The sequence below is a fragment of the Grus americana genome, chromosome 3 (assembly GCF_028858705.1).
Source record: "Grus americana isolate bGruAme1 chromosome 3, bGruAme1.mat, whole genome shotgun sequence".
NCBI classification, from domain to species: domain Eukaryota; kingdom Metazoa; phylum Chordata; class Aves; order Gruiformes; family Gruidae; genus Grus; species Grus americana.
In genome coordinates, this window is record NC_072854.1 from 62112204 (window position 1) to 62130401 (window position 18198).

Sequence of the window (18198 nt, forward strand, 5' to 3'; positions counted from 1 at the left end):
CATCAAGGTCTTTCTTCCTTTCAAATCAGTATCGAAATGCCATAGCTTGTCCTCTTTCTGAGACACCAGAATGGTCTCACCATAATTTCTCCAGGAACTTGAAACTCAACGCAGACATCTCTTGCGCTCCTGAGTAGCAGCACGTGGTTGGCTGTTCTGAACCGTTACTTGGAGGTGCTTGGAAAAACACATCTCTCCCCTCTGGGCTGGTGAGCAGGACCTCTGTGGATATAGGGCAAGAAAATCAGTAAAAATAGTCTGGCCTCGCATCTTTATGATGCAGAACCTTTTTTTGGACTGTGTGACCAGGAAATGAATAAGATAATTGTTTAGGAAGAATAGGGTGAAATGTGCACTGATGTTATTTGTAAGGCTTCCAACTCGATGTTCCACAAGACTGAGAAATCATGTCTGTTTTGGAAGGAAAATGAGATAATTCTATCTTATGATATTGGAAATTTAATCATAGCACAGGCCTGTGCTTTGTATTTCTAGAAACAGATGTCAGAGGGAAATAAATTTTGCAAGGATTGTTTAGAACTGAAATTCTGAACTGATTGTTCAGAGTTTAGCAGTATCGTGGACCTCTCTTGGGAGTTTGTAATACCTGACACTTTCGCCCGCCTGTGCCGCTGTCTGAACTACTCTTACTCAGCTCCTGAGTCTCCACAGTTTACAACACAGCACTTAAGCTATCGCTGGAGTCTGGCATTTTGAAGAAAAGATGGGTTGTGGTTGCAGGGGTGAGCACAGGGTGAAGGTAAAGGTTACCACAGCAAGAGTCAAGGAGGGAAATAGAGAAAGCAAAAAGGAGCAGGAAGAGGATGGCTCAGACAGAGTGAACCATTATACCTTCATGGTAGTACCGCTCTTCTGAAAAGGCCCCCAAGTTCAGTTGCCGTTTTGATCACAGAGGGAAAAAAGAGGAAGGCTGCCACCCTGAAAAGGGGGGACAGTCAGGAGGAGCCAAGGAATTGAATGGAGAGCACAGAGGGTAGTATCTGTAATCGAAGGATTTTTAAATATATGCAGCAAGATGGTGAGTCCGAATGGATTGCCCAAACAGCTGGCTGATGAGAATCCAAATTCTTGAAGATCATATGATAGCAGCTTATTACTACTTTTTCTCTCCCCAAATCCAAGTTTACAGACAGCATGTTATGCTGTTTACAATATAAGCAAATCTTGAGGGGACTGAGTTCTGCTGGGGCTGGCCGCGCAGCGAAACACTAGGCGGGCGTTTGCATTGACACCACTGCAGCCCTCTAGAGCCCAGGCTGGCTCTTCTGGCAGCTCCTCGTTTTGTAGCACACTGCTTGTTACCCCGTTCACCCACCCTCGCGTGCAATCCTTCGCTTAAATGTGTCATACCCTGTGGCTATATGCCAGCATTTAAACAGCAGGGTGCTAAAGGGTCATCATAACTCTCATAGAAAATACAGAGGTTAAGAAACTAGCCACTCCTTGTCAGAATCTGGACAGAAAGGTGGAGCAGGTGGAGTAGTGCCAACAGCGTGCAAAGCGCCCACATGAACGCTGAGCTCACATTAACACACCGTGCAGCGGTGTGGCCTTTCAAACAGGATCGCACACTTCCGTTAATTATTACACACAAATATGTATGCCTACTATGCTAAACTAACATTTCAACACAGAGTTCAGTGCCAACCTCCTCTCTATATATACATAACTTCTATCTCAGCATGGCTTTGTTTTCTTGCAACTGTGCTAGGAAAACTATTTTTGCATATTCAACTTCCAGAACATTAGATTATAATTTGACTGTGATTATCACTTTTGCTGTAATGCAAATCTTTCAGATGTGCATACTTCCATCTCCTGGACAGAATATATATTGCACTTATTCAGCAATACTGATGTTTATTATTAACCCTGGCTAAGGACTTCTTGTTATCCTGTGATGACCTCGAAGGAGATAATGGTCTATTATTCCACTCAGTATAAAAACTCTGTAAATTAGTTGTCTTTGGGACTTTTTAAGGGGCACAGGAAGATTAAGTGATAGATGGATATAGGGAAGAACATCCTCCCTGGGAAGAGGGAAGGAAGGTGGGCATTATAATTTGTGTGTGTTTGTGTATTTTCTGGGGTCTGAGCAGTATGAAGGAAATTGTATGTTCCCACTTCTTGTGGAGGAAGGAAGGGAGAAGTCATGGCCAAATGTTCCACAGGAGCTGCTAAATGAGAATACCTGTCTTGGGGTTGCAGTGGTTGCAACCCACTGGGGTATTGCAACTGGGGTTGCAGTTCAGAGTTTCAGGCAATATATGGCAGTAGTTGGAGGTGGCTGTATGGACCTTGGAGCTGCCAATGTGAGTAACGGGCAGTGTTGTTCCCACTGGCTTTGCCCTTAGTAGCTCAGAGTGCAGGAGAGGAGTGCTGCCACCCTACACTTCTGTCTCCGTGGCTGTTTTTCAGAGGGCTCTGGTTGGCTTCTGCCCTTTCTAGATCTCTGTAATATAAAGGGTATGCACCTGACTGCCTCAGAGGTATTGTCAGGGAGGGAGACAGCTGGAGCCTGGGAGTGCTGCAGGCACAGCCCGCCAGGCAGGCTCAGAAGGGTTGTGCTGCCTGAGCCTGAGGTCTGTGGGCAGGTCAGAGCTAGCTGAGCGGTTTCCCTCTCCTTCTCTGCCCTCCCCTGCCCTTGTCAGCCCAGGTAGGTCACTTGTGTCCACAGCGTCTCCTCACTACCTGGGCTGAGCCTACAGCCTGCCACTCAGCCACACCAGGAGGATCGAACAAGGACATGTTGTGGAAAAAGTGACTGACAACATTGGTGACAAATATGTCTATCAATATTTGTTACTTATTTTGTTATATTTCGTCGCTACGTATTTTTTACAAAGATGTCAATATGTAGACCACCTAACGGTCAAATTGTCAAGTCTGAAACAGACAGGACGGACTAAGTCCCACATGGGACTGACGGCACCTGAGCAAGTAACATGTTTGAAACATGGTGGCCGTGCTGCACACGCACAGATCAGCTCAATCACTTGTCAATGCCCAGACGCACATAGTGTGTGTCAGCATCTGACAGGAACGGGAATGTGCAGTTACACTTTTTAGATTTCCGAGTTACAGCTAAGTGCTGTAACCCCTGCGGAAACGACGGCAGAGATTTAAGTAAGGTTTGTTCCTTGCCTCCTTCTAGGCTGCCAGGTACCGAGGAACGGTGCCATCTGAAGCCAGACCACTTCAGCAGCAACAGGTGCAGTTACTGCCCTGCGGAAGATGATGCGACCCGACCCCAAGTGGCTCCTAGCCCCCCTACCCGGCTGCTGCAGCTGGCTTATCCCCCCAGCAGGCCGCGCTCCCAGCGGCCGGGCCTGGCCGGGCCTGCTCTGGCACCGAGGGAGGGAGGCCCCGCCGCTTCGCTGCCGCCGTCTCCATGGCTACACGAGGGCGGCGAGCGAGGTGGCGGATCAGGCAGCGCCGCGGACAGCCTCCGCGACCGCGCGGGATGGGGTCCTTGCAAGCTATAAGAGCGTGAGGCGGAAAGCCCGCCTCCTTTTCTGCTGGCAGCTCGTGGTGGGGCAGGGGTGAGTAGCCGTAATGGCGCTGGGGCCTGCCGGGCTGAATCCCCGTGGCCGGCGGGGCATCGCGGCGGGAGCGGGCCGGGCGGGGGCCCTGGGGCGGCTGGCGACACTCACCGAGGCGGCCTGTGTCTGTATTTGCAGCAGGAACCCGGGCGGGAACAGCACCCACCGAGAGCGCCATGGCCGAGGAAGGGTGAGCAGGGCCGGGGCCCATGGGGGCGGAGGGGCCGCACGGGGCGCGTCTCGCCTTACCGCGCCGCTCTGTGTCGGGCCTTGCAGTTCCGGCCGCGCGGGCCCTGCCGTGGAGCTGCCGCGTGCTTCCTGCAGGCGAGGGGCTGGGTGCTCTGCGGCCGTCGGCCTGTCAGCGTCGCTGTGTGCGTGGCATCCTCTTGTGAGGGAGCGTGGGCACAGCCAGCGGGATTTAATCTCTCCTAGTTTTTCAGTTTCTTCTTTTTAGTTTCTCCTTTGGCTTAGTTCTTTAGGTTGCCTTTCTTCTGCATTTTCTTAATGATCGGATGCTTGCAGGCGAACGGGAAGCTTTTGTTTATAGTTGCAAGGTGATGGCACGATCAGAGCAATATCTGTCTTCTCTTTAGCATTACTGCTGGAGGTGTAATGGACGTTAACACCGCCCTGCAAGAAGTGCTGAAGACCGCACTTATCCATGATGGCCTAGCTCGTGGTATTCGCGAAGCAGCCAAAGCCTTGGACAAGTAAGTGTTCCCATTTTGCCTATGGTGAATAGCAACACTGGGTGAGGTGTGTTGAACACGTGCATTGCTCACTTTGTCCAGATGTTTAGTGGAAAGCTGCTGCAAGAACTTTTTTTCTGTCAGTGAGTTTTGTCTTTTGGTCTCTGTTTTGGGGTCTTTAACTTAAAATACAGATGCTAAACTCAATGACTCAAGAATGACAGCATATAGTTTATTAGGTTCTGTCTTTTTGTGACCCCAGTGCCTTTGAGTTTTCATGTGGATTTATTATTTGAAGAAAATGGAATGATGCTTGCAGTTTGTAGCTATGGAAATCTGGGGATCAAGAATCTTGTGTTTTAAGAAAAGATAAACTCTTCTCAAAGTTTCTAAGAATTCTAATTGGGAGGGTTAATATGTATGTCAGCTTTAACCTGGAAGAGTTGGTTTAGGGTTTTTTGAGGAAAAACTGAAATTCATAGCTTGCCTCTGCTTTTCTGCTAGCTTCATATTTTGTGTTTCAACTGTAAATAATTGCTTTGGTACAATATCAAAATATTAAACTTCTTGTGTATGTTAACCATGGTAATTTGTTACGGTTTCTTGGTAGGTTGAAGTACTCTGTATATGTGTGTACATATGTACACACACACACCTGTGTGTCTTTTTATAGGCACATTCCTGTTAGTGATTAAGTATAATGCTACAGTGTTTGGATGATGACTTAACAGTTTGTCGGATACCCCTTCACTCATCTTATGAGTGAGAACAACAGTCTGACAAACCTGTATGCAAAAAGTTAAGACAAGTTACTGAATAATTGAGGAGAAATGCAACTTAAATGACTTGACAGCTGGTTTGTAAGAATTCTTTTGAGTTCAGCTGTAACTTCATATGCTGTGTGTTAGGAGGATGATGTATGTACAAGGTTTATACACATTTGTGTGTGATGGTTCTTGCTTGGAAAGCTTGTTTCTGAAACATTCTGGTGAAGCTCATGATGAAGGCCAAAGAGAACTGACTTTGCAATGGTTGAATTACATTAGGTTAAGCATAGAAGACCTACACAGCTCTCTGTGTTGTCAGGTATCCCTTTGGTATTGTTAACATTGTACCACAGTATACAAAGATCCTAATTAGAATTGAGGCCCTGTCATAACAGCTGCTTTGAATGTAAGTAGAAAAGATTGTTTTGAAGAGCTTATAACAACTTGATGTGGAAATTCAAGCTTTTACTAATGGCAGTTCTGATGTTAAAATTATTGTAATCTGAGGTAAACAAGAAGTAGTAACTTGTAACTTGGTTGTTTTCTAATAGTGATGCCAGTTCTTTGTGGGACCTGGTGTTTATCCAGTTGTTGCACCTTTTATCAAGTGGCTGAGAATTTATTGGGATTTTTAGAAGCCTCCAAAACTGGAATAGAGTCTGATAAAGCTAACAATGTCTGAGTAGTCTGTTATGTGTATGAAAAACATAAAAATTAGTAGGTCATATCAAAAGTATATTTAGTATTTCAAAAGCATATGGTGTCTTAAAACCCAAAATTAAACTTAGGAAGTGGTTGTCTAGAAATGCACACAATGAATTTTGTTCTTCAGGTTTGATTATTTATTAAAGTTTAAGCAGTGTCTGAAGTGACATTTGTTTTCATTTTTTTTAGACGCCAAGCCCATCTTTGTGTTCTGGCTTCAAATTGTGATGAACCCACGTATGTAAAATTAGTGGAAGCACTTTGTGCAGAACATCAGATCAACTTAATAAAGGTGAGTATCAGAACTTAACACACAAGTTTGGAACAGTTATCTTGCTATATAAGCTGCTTGTTTCAGCATATAGAGAGCTGAACCTTTGAAACTGCTATAATTCTGTATATGGCTTGTCTAAGCAAAACTAGCAGCAGGGATTGTTTTAGTTCTGTGTGATTGTCATAGAAGCAGTACAAAAACTGGCAAAGAATGTGTATCAGGTATCTCGCAAAGTTAAAATGAAATTTTGTCTTGTATAAATAAGAAGAAATAGAACTAATGCTGCATGTTGTGGTGCATGGGAGGAGTCTCACTATGACTTTTTATCCAAACTAAAATACTTAAGCTGTACAATGATGATACTTTGGCTCCCTCTACTGATGCTTGTGAGGAAAGTAGCCATCCGTTACCCAATACTGAGAGTACAGCAGCTTTTTTGCTGGACCCAGTTATGTTAGAAATGGCTAGTTCTAATGTGATGCAATGTTTTACACAGGTTGATGACAACAAGAAGCTAGGTGAATGGGTAGGTCTCTGCAAGATCGACAGAGAAGGAAAACCTCGCAAAGTGGTGGGCTGCAGTTGTGTGGTTGTCAAAGTAAGATGATGCTAGTTACAGCTTATTTCTTGACTTTTGAAAATAAGTGGTAAAGATAAGGTTGCTTTAGATAAGGGACTCTTAAATAGATCTCTTAATTTTTTTTAAACAGTTGCTTTCCATTGTTGGTAGTAAAAATAAACTGCTTCCCTTTTCTATATTCCCTTTCACGTTTATTTAAAATACTCCTATTCATTTTGTGAGTTAGTTTGTGAGTTGTTAGTCCTTAAAGTATCTTTGCCTGCTTGCCAGTAAGCATTAAAGGCAAGACCTTTTAGCTAGAAGAGGTTAAATGTTGCTTCAGAAAAAAATGCCAGTTCAATGTGTCTGCTCAACTTGAAAATGTTTTGCAGAGCATATTTTAAAATGACACTGGTAAAGTAAAGCCACAGTACGAGCCTTGAAGACTTTGTTGTCTTTGAGGTCCCAAGAGATGGCTACATCTTCACAATAAAGGCTAATGCCTTCTGCATGTGTGTTCATATATTTGTTACTGTTTCACATGCTTTACTTGGCTTTAAGTGGAAATGAAGAATTTGTTTGGATCTGTACCAATGGGTGTTACACCTAATGAAATAGAATAGTCCTTTGTTAGAATAGTGTTATTAGAGAATTGAGGGAAAGCAGCTGGCAGATTGCTTGAGGTTACTTGTATGGAATTTTGGGAATATTTGGGAATGCCTTGAAAATGTTAGAATCTCAATTGTCCTTTTAAAAATAGGTGGTAAATTTTTGAATGGGTCTATCTTATTAATGGGATATCTTGTGTTACAGGACTATGGCAAGGAATCTCAGGCCAAAGATGTCATCGAAGAGTACTTCAAGTGCAAGAAATGAATAGAAAATAAATTTTGAACCTGACTGGTGTGTGTGTGTTTAATGGGTGGGTATCTGTGGAATAGTTCTTTGAGTTGCAAAGGATAACATCAGAAGATGAAAGGACTTTGCAGGTCTTAGTGTACTTTATTAGTATGTAAACCTTGGCAACTTGCTAAAAAGATAATGGCAATCTCTGCCATTCCTATTCTAGGGTGCTTCTGTTTCCTCTTCCTACCCCAGAGGTTACCAACTTATGGAACTTTGCACAGCTTCTCAGTTGCAAAAATGCTGATGGTTGATTACTGCCTTAGTTTGGCAGTGCTTAGGCCTGTACTTCTTGCAGGGATTCTGAATAACTTGTTAGGGAAAATCCAAAGTACTACTGAATCTGTGATGAAAATTTGGCTCCCTCTGCTGAAACAAATAAGGAGAACAGCCTTAACTGTTACTCAAGTCTTATGATGTGTTGCAGGGATTTTTTAAATGTTATCTTTAATTTATTCAGGGAACTTCCCCCACTTCAATTCTGAAGCAAACTGTGAGTGGAATTAGCTTATAAGAAATACTGTCATGTACTTCTGAATCTGATTCTGTAGTTCACAGTAGTCAAGGTAGCCAAGTAGTTGAGATCTTACTGCCTGAACAAGGCAGTGTTGAACTGTGAGTTGCCCAGTGTCTTGGTTTCCCTAGTAGTTGGGTAATGTACAGAAATTGTGTTTTGATAAAATTTTTTGCTTTTTGGAAAAAGGCGGGATTCAGACTGGAATGTAAGATTATTTTCTTTCCTGCAAGTTGTTTTGGCTTATGTTTTCTGTGGAGCAGCTCTAAAGAGTCATAAGGAATTGCAATTGCAAGCAGGACATGAATGTGAAAATCTGGGGCTGGGCACCTGTAGACTGAGGAGATGGGAATGCCATCTCTGATGTATCAGGCTCTTGAGCTTGAATTTCATAATGGTTTGTAACCCCTTTTGACATCCCCAATCACTCATAGTGTAGAGGTAGGCATCTCCAGGTGCTGTGCTCAGATGCATTTTCTTATAGCTCACATTAAAACTCTTGAAGTCTTGGTTTTGGCCCTGCCACAACTTTCTAGTAGCTACATCTGGGTGACTTGGGATTTTGGAGAGGTTCCTGTAGTAGTGTTTTCAGGTGTACTTAATGGAGTCACCTGTTCCAAGTCTGGTTAAAAACAAGAAATGTATCCTTGTACCAAACTTTATAGAATGTTCAGTCTTGTCTGAATTTCTCAGTAGAGGACTTACAGTAGCTTTTAACAACATTTTAGTTCATGTCAAGCTCGTATTAAAATAGAGCGAAGTTGTTAATGCAAATGTAGGAATGATACCATTTTCCATTTGGATGTTTTTGAATAGTTGAAACTACAGAAATAATCTGTAGATGAGAGTGCATATCTTATTAAATTAGTGGAGGTTTTTAAACACAGAAATAATTTATAAGAATATTCCTTTTTAAATGGAGTTGAAAGAGTAACTGTTGAAAAACTGTTAGTTGAGTTTGGCTAAAAATACTATGTATCTGACTTTTGTATAGAGGAGCACACCAAAGCACACTTCATCTTTTCTCCTGTCTTAAGCTGCATCTTCCCAAGAGTTTTAGATACATTTAAGCTATTTATTCTTCATATTTTTATAATGTTTACAGCTATATTCTAGAGAAAGAATTGTCTGAAATGGTGGTAGTGTTGGCAGTCTTAAGAGGATTTATGGTTTGCTTTTCCTTGGCTGGCTGTTACATCAGAGTTAAATTCACAAAAGGAACTGAGATCCAAAATGAGACCAGTACCTGGGTTCAATGGCCTGTGTGTTGCTGATGTTTAAAATTGCTTCTTAGAGTAGTAAAGTCATCTTAATTCCATACATCTGTGGATGTGGGGTAACAAGTGTGCAATCAAATAAGCTCCTCCAGTTTAGTGGGTGAAGATTTTTTTTAAGGTGAAATCTGTAGACTTAAGTATTCAAATTTAAAGAAGTCTTTGCTAAGCCTGTGCAAGCAAACTGAGGTTTTCCATGATTGGGGTTTTTTGCTGAAATACAACTTTTCATTTTGTTTTTTTAACACCACATGACCCAGGAGAATAGAGAAGAGTGTGGCTGCTGGTTCAGATACACTTCGCTGACTACAAAGGGAGTTTAGGCAAGTAAATTATCTATAGATATTTACCTTCTGGATATATATGACAGTGAAGTTAGCCCTGGAGCAGGTTAGCTTATCTGATAAAATTGTGGTTGCTTCAGCATGGGCAAAAAATAAGACCTTAGATTATTTCTTTTGCCCTTCTAAGTGAAACTTAATTTAGCTTGAGTTCAACTCAAAATGGAAGATTTCTGCTGGTACAACTTTCTCCTTGTCCTGGTTTCAGCTGAGATAGTTAATTTTCTTCCTAGCAGCTGGTATAGTGCTGTGGTTTGGATTTAGGATGAGAATGTTGATAACACTGATGCTCTTAGTTGTTGCCAAGCAGTCAAGGACTTTTCAGCTTCTCATACTGCCCTGCCAACCAGCAGGGTGGCCCAGGAGGTGGTGTAGCTTGGGAACTAGGTGAATATCAGTTTTGGATAGTGAGCAGTTGTGCTGTGCAACACTTGCATATTCTTTATTATTCTCTTCCTTTTCTGTCCTATTAAACTGTCTTTATCTCAACCCATGAGTTTTACTTTTTACCTTTTTCAGTTGTCTCCTCTGTCCCACTGGATTGGGGGGGGGGGGGGAAGGATTGAGTGAACAGCTGTGTGGTTTTAGCTGCCTGCTGGATTAACTGATGACATTCATAAATCAATGGTATTTTGTGGGTGAAGCACTTAGACCAACACATACTAAAGTTTGAGGGGTTCAGTTCCTAATTTGCTATTGGGGGGAATAGGAAGGATGGTGGAAGAGGAAAGAGGAAATGTTTATGTCCAGGTGAATTGTAATTCTGAGGTGATCTTGAAGTAAAAGGAAAAGGAGTATTCCTGAACAGGATGAATAAAAATAAAGATTGTGGAAGTTGTTCACCTTGTGTTGTGTATTTAATATCTGCAGTTGTTCTCCTTTGCACTTCCCTCGATATTTATGGAGAAATCCAATTTGAAGTAATACGCTGCATTCCATTTCATGACTGGATTTCCTGTCCAACTATTAACACTGGAGTATTTCTTACCTCAGTGGCATTGCATTTTAGGAGCAAAGTCATAGTTGTATGGCATACAAGCGGAAGAGCATCTATCCACAAGGACATAATTTCTGCAATGTAAGGAGATAATTTCCTGATTTGGGGCATATTCATTTACAGTGCTTCAGAGGAAGATTCTTGAGAAACAGGATATACTGCATAAAGAAAAATGTTCTGTGAGCATTTGCAATCTGCAAGAAGGTTGCAGTAAGATTCCATTCACTTGGCTAGGCTAGCATAGTACAATAGCACCAGTTTTGGATTCATGCTAAGTGTAGGAGAGATGTCTGTTTTCATGGATTTGGAGTTAGTATACTGCATTTTTTTATGGGAGCAGTGAAATTCCTTACAACAAGTGTTTTGGGTTTTTCTAAAAGCTATATATGGGGAAGATGCACACTGAATCTATAGTTGTATAAGACTTAAGAATTGCAAGTTGATATGTTTAGCCAAGTTACTAGTCTTAATTGTAATGTAAATAGGTCCTTAAGTTTTGCATATATTAAACTTGCAAACAATTTGGGAAGTAAGTCCAGCACACTTTGACTATTCAACTTCACAGTATATTCTTCATTGCATTTTAACTTTTCCCCCCTCACACTGAAAATAAACATCTTCATTATCAAAATTTCTGTTTCATTTATACCATGGGATATTGGATTTGCTACTTAAGCAGTAGCTGGGTTATGCATTTCCTCCAAATTGCAATCAAGTGTGATCAGTTAACTCTCAGGGAAAAGGCATTCAAGTAAGGAGAGCTGTAGTCCAGGAGCAAGTTTGTTAGGCAGTGTTTCTTTTGTAACAATGGAATGATACCTCAATATAAGTTCATGGCTATGATTTTTTTAAATAAGTCACTTGATCATTTTACATGGCAGTGAATTTTAATACTAGAGAATGACAACTCTCTTTTTATGCCAAGGTTTTTTTTTTGTTGGAACAGAAAGAACACTTCCTAAATATTCTTGCCAGAAGGAATTGGGTTGAGATTTTAATTTTCTGATCAAAATGCTTAGGTTATCAAGTTAAGTTTCTTCCTGTAATGTTTTGTTTCCTGGAAGTGACCTTAGACGCTATATGGGGTCAGCATTGGAGAACTGAGTAAGACTCAGTTTATATTTACTATACTTTATACTTAAGACTGTCCCTAGCGGTTGATTTATTTCCAAAATTTTCCCACCCAAACTTTGTTTCACCTTAATCTTTCATGAAAGTTAATTTGTTTTTTATTGAAATTGGCCAAGACAGACAAGTGATTGCTAGTCCTTCATACTGGAAGACTTAGCATATGCTTCTCTGAGACCTCTGCTTTGTAAACTAGAGACACCTGGTTTCTTCACACTTTCTTGATAGATGGTATTTTTGTTTTGCAATAGAAGGTGTATTGTCATTGATGCATCCTGCAGGATTCTGGGTAAGGTTTCAGAGGAGTAGATTTTGGATTACTTTTTATATAGTCATCTGTAGTCATCACCTTAAAGGTACCCGTTACCTGTCCCCTGAAAGAATGTGGTTAGACAGTGTTAAACATGAGACTGGGAATTAAAAACTTGAGAGTTAGAGTTCCAGGGCTGACCCTGACTTCCTCTGCTGATCATATTTAATGTCCCTTGCAGGTTTTCTTTGAGAAACGGGGATAATGTACAATGGTTTGCTCAGCGATGCATGTTTTGTGGCTTTTGGCTGGCAGAGAAGCAGAATGAATTTCTTTCTGGACTAAAATACCAGTTCTTAGTGGATTTGCATGGATTGGTAGTCCTTTCCAGGCCTAAATTCTTATGTTTCTGTGTGAAGTAGAAAGCTAACAAGGTGCTTTGAGGAAATGCTAGTAAGTCATTGTGGAAGTGCTAAGTACAGACTTCTAGACAGTATTGGAAGAACATCCTATGTGAGATGAAAAAAAAGAAAAATCTTGAACAGTTAAGCTCATTTTGTTTTGGAACCACCTGTGTGTAATCCTGGCTAGTATTGCCTTTCTGTCTTGTACATTTTGCCTTAGATCATAAAACCTTGTGAATTTGGACAGCACCACTGTGTATTTGCAGAACTCCTACTTTGATGGAGTTGTTCCCATAGGGGAGCTGGTTATACCTGCCCTCCACGCTTTCCCATGACAGTGCTCGTTTTACTCTTTCAGTCCCTTGGAGTCTAGGATAACGGCAGTGCTACTCCATGCTAATTTTTAAGAAGGAAATATGTGTGCTTGTAATGTGTAGCGGGAGCCTGAGTGCTCGCTTGAAGATAACTTCTTACCAGGACAGCTCATTCACATCAGGATCTGCCATTGTAATATGCTGATACGTTTTGCAGTAGCACAGACATTAGGGGATCAGGGCTTGTCAGCAGCAAATCGCCGTGCTGCATAAGCACCTTTGCGGGCTCCAACCATTCCTTTCGAGAGCATTGTTTGTTCTGCCTGCTTTGCCAAGAGAAAATCATATCTTCCGGTCTTATTTAATGCATGAAGTATTTTATGGAAGGTGAGCACTAATTCCACATGAAGGAAAAAATATATTTAGTATTAAACCACATGGTATCCTTTACACTTTGTTACAAATAAGCATAAACCCCAGTATTTTCTGCCTAATGTTCCTGATTTAGAATTGCCTCCTTGTTCTTTGTACTACAGAACCTGGATATCCCAACGGCAAGCCAGTGCCCCTCTTGTGTCCTTGTTGCTGAAGCTGGTGCAAACATGGTCCCTAGAACATTGTCCCTTTCCTGGAGACCTCACAAAGGTCTCTCTTCCAGTGGTGTAAAGCAACTCTGAAAATACATCCATTTGTCAGCCTTGTCTTCTCCTTTGGAGATGATGTGTTTGGGATGTGAAGCCTAATTTGTGTTAGGCCATTGAACCAGATACTGAATGTTGGATGAGCACAGTTGTGGCTGTGTAGACTTATGTAGTCTGAAGGAAAAAAGTCATTGCAAATTTTCTCAATGGTTTTAGACAGTTAAGTAAATACAGAGGAATTTTTCCAGCCATTGGTCAGCAAGCAAATGTTTATTTTGAGAGTCTTTTTAACAAATTGAAGTGGTTAGTATGCTCTCATATACAACGATCCTACACACATTCCTAATTTTCTCATGCATTGGCGTTATTTCTGAGTGAAGGTCCACCTACAAAAAGCCCTAAATCCATATTAACTGCTTCATGTAGCTGACCTGTTCTAAATGATGATATAATCTTTTATGGAAGTAAACCACTATACCAATGTCTGAACTTTCAGCTATTGGTAACCATGCTTCCTCCTTTTAATTCCAAAAGTGTCTGGGTCATGTTATATGATATGAACTATTGGAAACTAATTTGAAAATCACTAACTTACAGGAGCTTTTCCCCTCCTCTTCCAATTCAAAAGCAATTGGGACTTTTTATAGTACAAACAAAAGTATTTAAAATAGCTTCACTAAGAACTGTGCAAGCAATAGCATTACATAAAATGGGGATACTTTCAATAAATAACAACCACACTCTTCATAAATTTATGAACTGAAATAATTTTGTTTGTACCTGATTGGTTTAAAAAAATCCTTTTAATGATCATCTGATATTTCATATTGCTGCCAGATTATTAGGCACAAAGCAGCATGTGTTGGGTTTGTGTGGCAAGGTTTTGGTAGCGGGGGTGGGCTACAGGGGTGGCTTCTGTGAGAAGCTGCTAGAAGCTTCCCCTGTGTCTGACAGAGCCAATGCCAGCCGGCTCCAAGACGGGCCCGCCGCTGGCCAAGGCCAAGCCAATCAGCGCCTCTGTGATAACATATTTAAGAAGGGAAAAAACAAGTTAGAGAGAGCTTTTGCAGCCGGAGAGAGGAGTGAGAAGATGTAGGAAACTCTGCAGACACCAAGGTCAGTGCAGAAGGAGGGGGAGGAGGTGCTCCAGGCGCCGGAGCAGAGATCCCACTGCAGCCCGTGGTGAAGGCCATGGTGAAGCAGGCTGTCCCCCTGCAGCCCATGGAGGAAGGATGAGGGGGTGTAGAGATTCCACCTGCAGCCCGTGGAGGACCCCACGCTGGAGCAGGTGGAGGCACCCGAAGGAGGCTGTGGCCTGTGGGAAGCCCATGCTGGAGCAAGCTCCTGGCAGGACCTGTGGCCCTGTGGAGAGAGGAGCCCACGCCAGGGCAGGTTTGCTGGCAGGACTTGTGACCCCGTGGGGGACCCACGCTGGAGCAGTCTGCTCCTAAAGGTCTGCACCCCGTGAGAGAGACTCACGTTGGAGAAGTTCATGAAGGACTGTCTCCTGTGAGAGGGACCCCATGCTGGAGCAGGGGAACGATGAGAGGAGTCCTCCCCCTGAGGATGAAGAAGTGGCAGAAACACCATGTGATGAACTGACCGTAACCCCCATTCCCCGTCCCCCTGTGCCGCTGAGGGGGGAGGAGGTTGAAGCCGGGAGTGAAGTTGAGCCCGGGAAGATGGGAGGGGTGGGGGGAGGTGTTTTAAGATTTGATTTTAGTTCTCATTCCTCTACTGTGTTTTGCTTAGTAATAAATTCGATGAGTTTCTTCTCTAAGTTCAGTCTGTTTTGCTCGTGATGATAATTAGTGAGTGATCTCTCCCTGTTCTTATCTCGACTCATAAGCATTTCGTTGTACTTTTTCTCCCCTGTCTAGTGAAGGAGGGGAATGACAGAGCGGCTCTGGTGGGCACCTGGCCCCCAGGCAGGGTCAACCCACCACACAGGGTTATATAAAAATACAGATCTACAAGGGGAAAAATGTTTATATACAAATCAACCTGTCTGTTTTCCTTAACCGATTGGAAGTTTGTTACCTTCAAGTAGTCCTCTAGCTCAGTCAATGTCAGGAATCTGTTCATCTTTGCTGTAGCCTGACTGAGGCTGCTGTTTGTAAAATAAGAGTAAGTTTTACTGTTTGAAGCATGATAGAGTTTGTATGTCAATTCTCTACAAAAATACCAATGCGTAAGTGGTCAGATATTCTTTTCTCAAATCAATGAAATAATAGGCATTTAGGTCAGTGCCTGGCATGCCAATTCCTGCCCTGTAAAATTTTACAATCAAGTTATGAAACTGAAAAAAATATATTTTATGCTGATGTGCAGAAAAATGTTTATTAAAGCAACTTTCCTGTTTTCATACTCCAAATATCTGCAATTCCAGTATGCTTTTTTTTTTTTTTCAATGGTTCTAAGACATTTTCCACAGTGAAAGAGTTCAAATCCCTCTTAAAATAAGCTTTGTATTTTGAGGACAGAAAAAAAGCCATGCCCTGTAAGTAACCTTTTATATTGATTGTATTGTTAGCAGCCAGTGTGTTGGATAACATAATACAGATGCTTAGGACAGGTTTAGGAAGGCAAATAGGGGGAAAAAAACCCAAAATGTTTCTAGTTTTAAGAGTATGTGTTTAAGGGAATGGAGGTCATGTTTTGTAGAACCCTCCACAAAAAAATGAAACACCCTCAGATATCCGTATATATAAAAGTGTTTGTATGTCAATACAAGCTATGGTATATATTCTCTTTTTCATCTATTTATTTGAATGGACAATATTCAGGTAACACCCTTCAGCTTTGCTTTTTTCAGGGCAGCAAAATATAACGTTTGTTATCACATGTACAAGAAATGCCTTTATGTGCATGGAAGTTAGCAAGCTACTGTAATTCTAAAAAACATATACATTCAACTCCCATTTCTGCAGAGACTGATTTTCACCCTTCTATTCCTTCCATGGATATGTTTTATATCCAAATCAAAATCTCAGCTGGTTCTGACTCTTCCCTCGTGGCTATCTAACCATCTGTTTTAAACCCAGCATGACAGCTTTCAACATTTCCTTTCAAGACCAGCACGTCTTGATCCTTTTCTGGTCATTGTGAACAGCATCATCATTTTTGTCTGACCCTCAAGCCTATTTACATGTCCTCTTCACGTGAAAGTTAATTGGAATATATGTGCCTCTTCTACTTGCAATTGTGTGAAAACAACCCTAAAAATGCTGTTTGGACATGAGCTATGAGTGATTTTGCATATATTCAGAAGAGGAAAAAAACTTTTAGCCAAACCGGCCTACAACCAAGAAACAGGGATGGAATTGCAGTGCCCTTTGTATGGCTGTCTCCATTATCTTATGATAAAATCCATCATTTCGTTGTTGACTGAGCTAGTATGGTTGTGAATATAGATAATGTTAGTTAGCCCTTCCTATAAGATCCTAATTATGTTGTTGAGAACTCTGCTAAGCTGCTTTTCCACGGACTGAAATTGTTCCTTGTAGATAGTCCATCTCAAATATTATTTTTTTTTTTTACTTTAGTGAAAGCAACATAGCTATTTCTGAGACTTTTGTTGACTATGAGGTGTTTGATAGGGGTCTAGTTACTTCTTTTTTTTAAACCTCAGCTAACTTAAAATCTTTTCATTGGAAAGTTCAAGTGTTTCCATTCATGGACTTGGGATATAACAGGGAAGTGGAGGGAGAGAAGGAGCGCTTCTTCTTGGTGGGATGATGGGTGAAGGGGGAGGATTGGATGTGTAGGAAAGAATAGGCAGACTGGTCAATGTAATTAATAGTAGGTGGGGGCAGAGCAGGAATAGAAAAGGGATAGCAAGAGGCTGAATCAGAGACACAGGAGAATCTGGTATTTGGGCTCAAGAGGCCCGTGTCACCTTGATTTCTTGCCAATAATCATCCATGAAATAAATGGCAAAGTATGTTTCTCATTGCCCTCTAGCACTGGTCCACAGGAAAGATGACTGTGAAGGGACAGAAGAATTCAGTGGAAGAGTGAAGATTCATGCATGCATAGGCATGCATATGCCATTTTAAAGGCAGATTACAAAGCTCAAGATAATATTAGGGAAAAAAAGGCTGAATGTGCCACCCTGTTCAAGTCTCTTGGCATGTATATGCATGTTATATGCTGTTGTTTCTACAGTGGTCTTATGTAATTAGAAGGCAAAGCAGACCCTAAAAATGATCCAGGGCTCTATTGTGAAGAAAGCTGGTGTGTATTAAAAAAAAAACAAACCCAAAACAAAACACCCCCAAAAACCAAAAAAACCCACCACCCAAACCTGTATGTTTCTGTGGTTAAAAACGGTGATGCAGATTTGCCTCTGGCACCGAGCTCTTATGAGGAGGTCAGTAAGTCACTTAGAAATGTTCACAAAAGGCACTGATGGTGTCTTTTAATTTTTTTGGGTACACCAAGTTGCCTGTACCTTGTTCTGTGAGAATGATGAACATTCCCAGTTACTGACATTTTGGTTTAAGCATAGAAAGCTACCAAGCATGCTTTTTCCCTTGTGGGAAAAAAAAAAGAAAAAAAAAAGAAAAAAAAAGAAAAAAAAAGAAAAAAAAGAAAAAAGAAAGAAAAAGAAGAAAAAAGAAAAAAGAAAAAAAAAGAAAAAAAGAAAAAAGAAAAAAAAAGAAAAAAACAAAAGAGGTTTACAAGAGTCCTAGATTGGCTGGTCTACATGGATGGGTGCCTGTAGCTTGTGTGTTACGATGTCCTAAAGTGTAGAATGGGGACATAATCCCCTTCGGGAGATCGGTGAAGACCAATCCCTTCCCGCTTGCCAAGCACTTTACCGAGGCCGCACCTTGGGGTCCGGCCGGTGTCTCCGTTGCGGGCGGTATGCAG

At 41.6% G+C, this 18198-nt stretch overlaps 1 protein-coding gene and 3 non-coding genes across 4 annotated transcripts; all 4 read left to right on the forward strand.

Moving 5' to 3' along the window:
• Positions 1-3461: 3461 nt before the first annotated feature.
• RPS12 (ribosomal protein S12) lies at positions 3462-7457 on the forward strand. The gene is made up of 6 exons (XM_054821733.1): positions 3462-3563; positions 3702-3753; positions 4157-4273; positions 5914-6016; positions 6495-6596; positions 7371-7457. Exons 2-6 carry the CDS (start codon positions 3740-3742, stop codon positions 7431-7433), a joined length of 399 nt encoding a protein of 132 aa, XP_054677708.1. The 5' UTR covers positions 3462-3563; positions 3702-3739; the 3' UTR covers positions 7434-7457.
• LOC129205457 (small nucleolar RNA SNORD101) lies at positions 4963-5037 on the forward strand. Its single transcript, XR_008576743.1, has one exon. It is a non-coding gene; the product is annotated as a small nucleolar RNA SNORD101 (small nucleolar RNA).
• LOC129205469 (small nucleolar RNA SNORD100) lies at positions 6344-6427 on the forward strand. The gene has a single exon (XR_008576754.1). It is a non-coding gene; the product is annotated as a small nucleolar RNA SNORD100 (small nucleolar RNA).
• On the forward strand, positions 6907-7041 carry LOC129205468 (small nucleolar RNA SNORA33). The gene has a single exon (XR_008576753.1). It is a non-coding gene; the product is annotated as a small nucleolar RNA SNORA33 (small nucleolar RNA).
• Positions 7458-18198: the final 10741 nt, after the last annotated feature.

What these genes read in the sequence shown, in the direction of transcription:
- RPS12 (XM_054821733.1), top strand. An exon ending in GCAGCCAAAGCCTTGGACAA is followed by an intron (nt 4,274 to 5,913) that starts GTAAGTGTTCCC and finishes CATTTTTTTTAG; the next exon opens with ACGCCAAGCCCATCTTTGTG. An exon ending in ATCAGATCAACTTAATAAAG is followed by an intron (nt 6,017 to 6,494) that starts GTGAGTATCAGA and finishes TGTTTTACACAG; the next exon opens with GTTGATGACAACAAGAAGCT.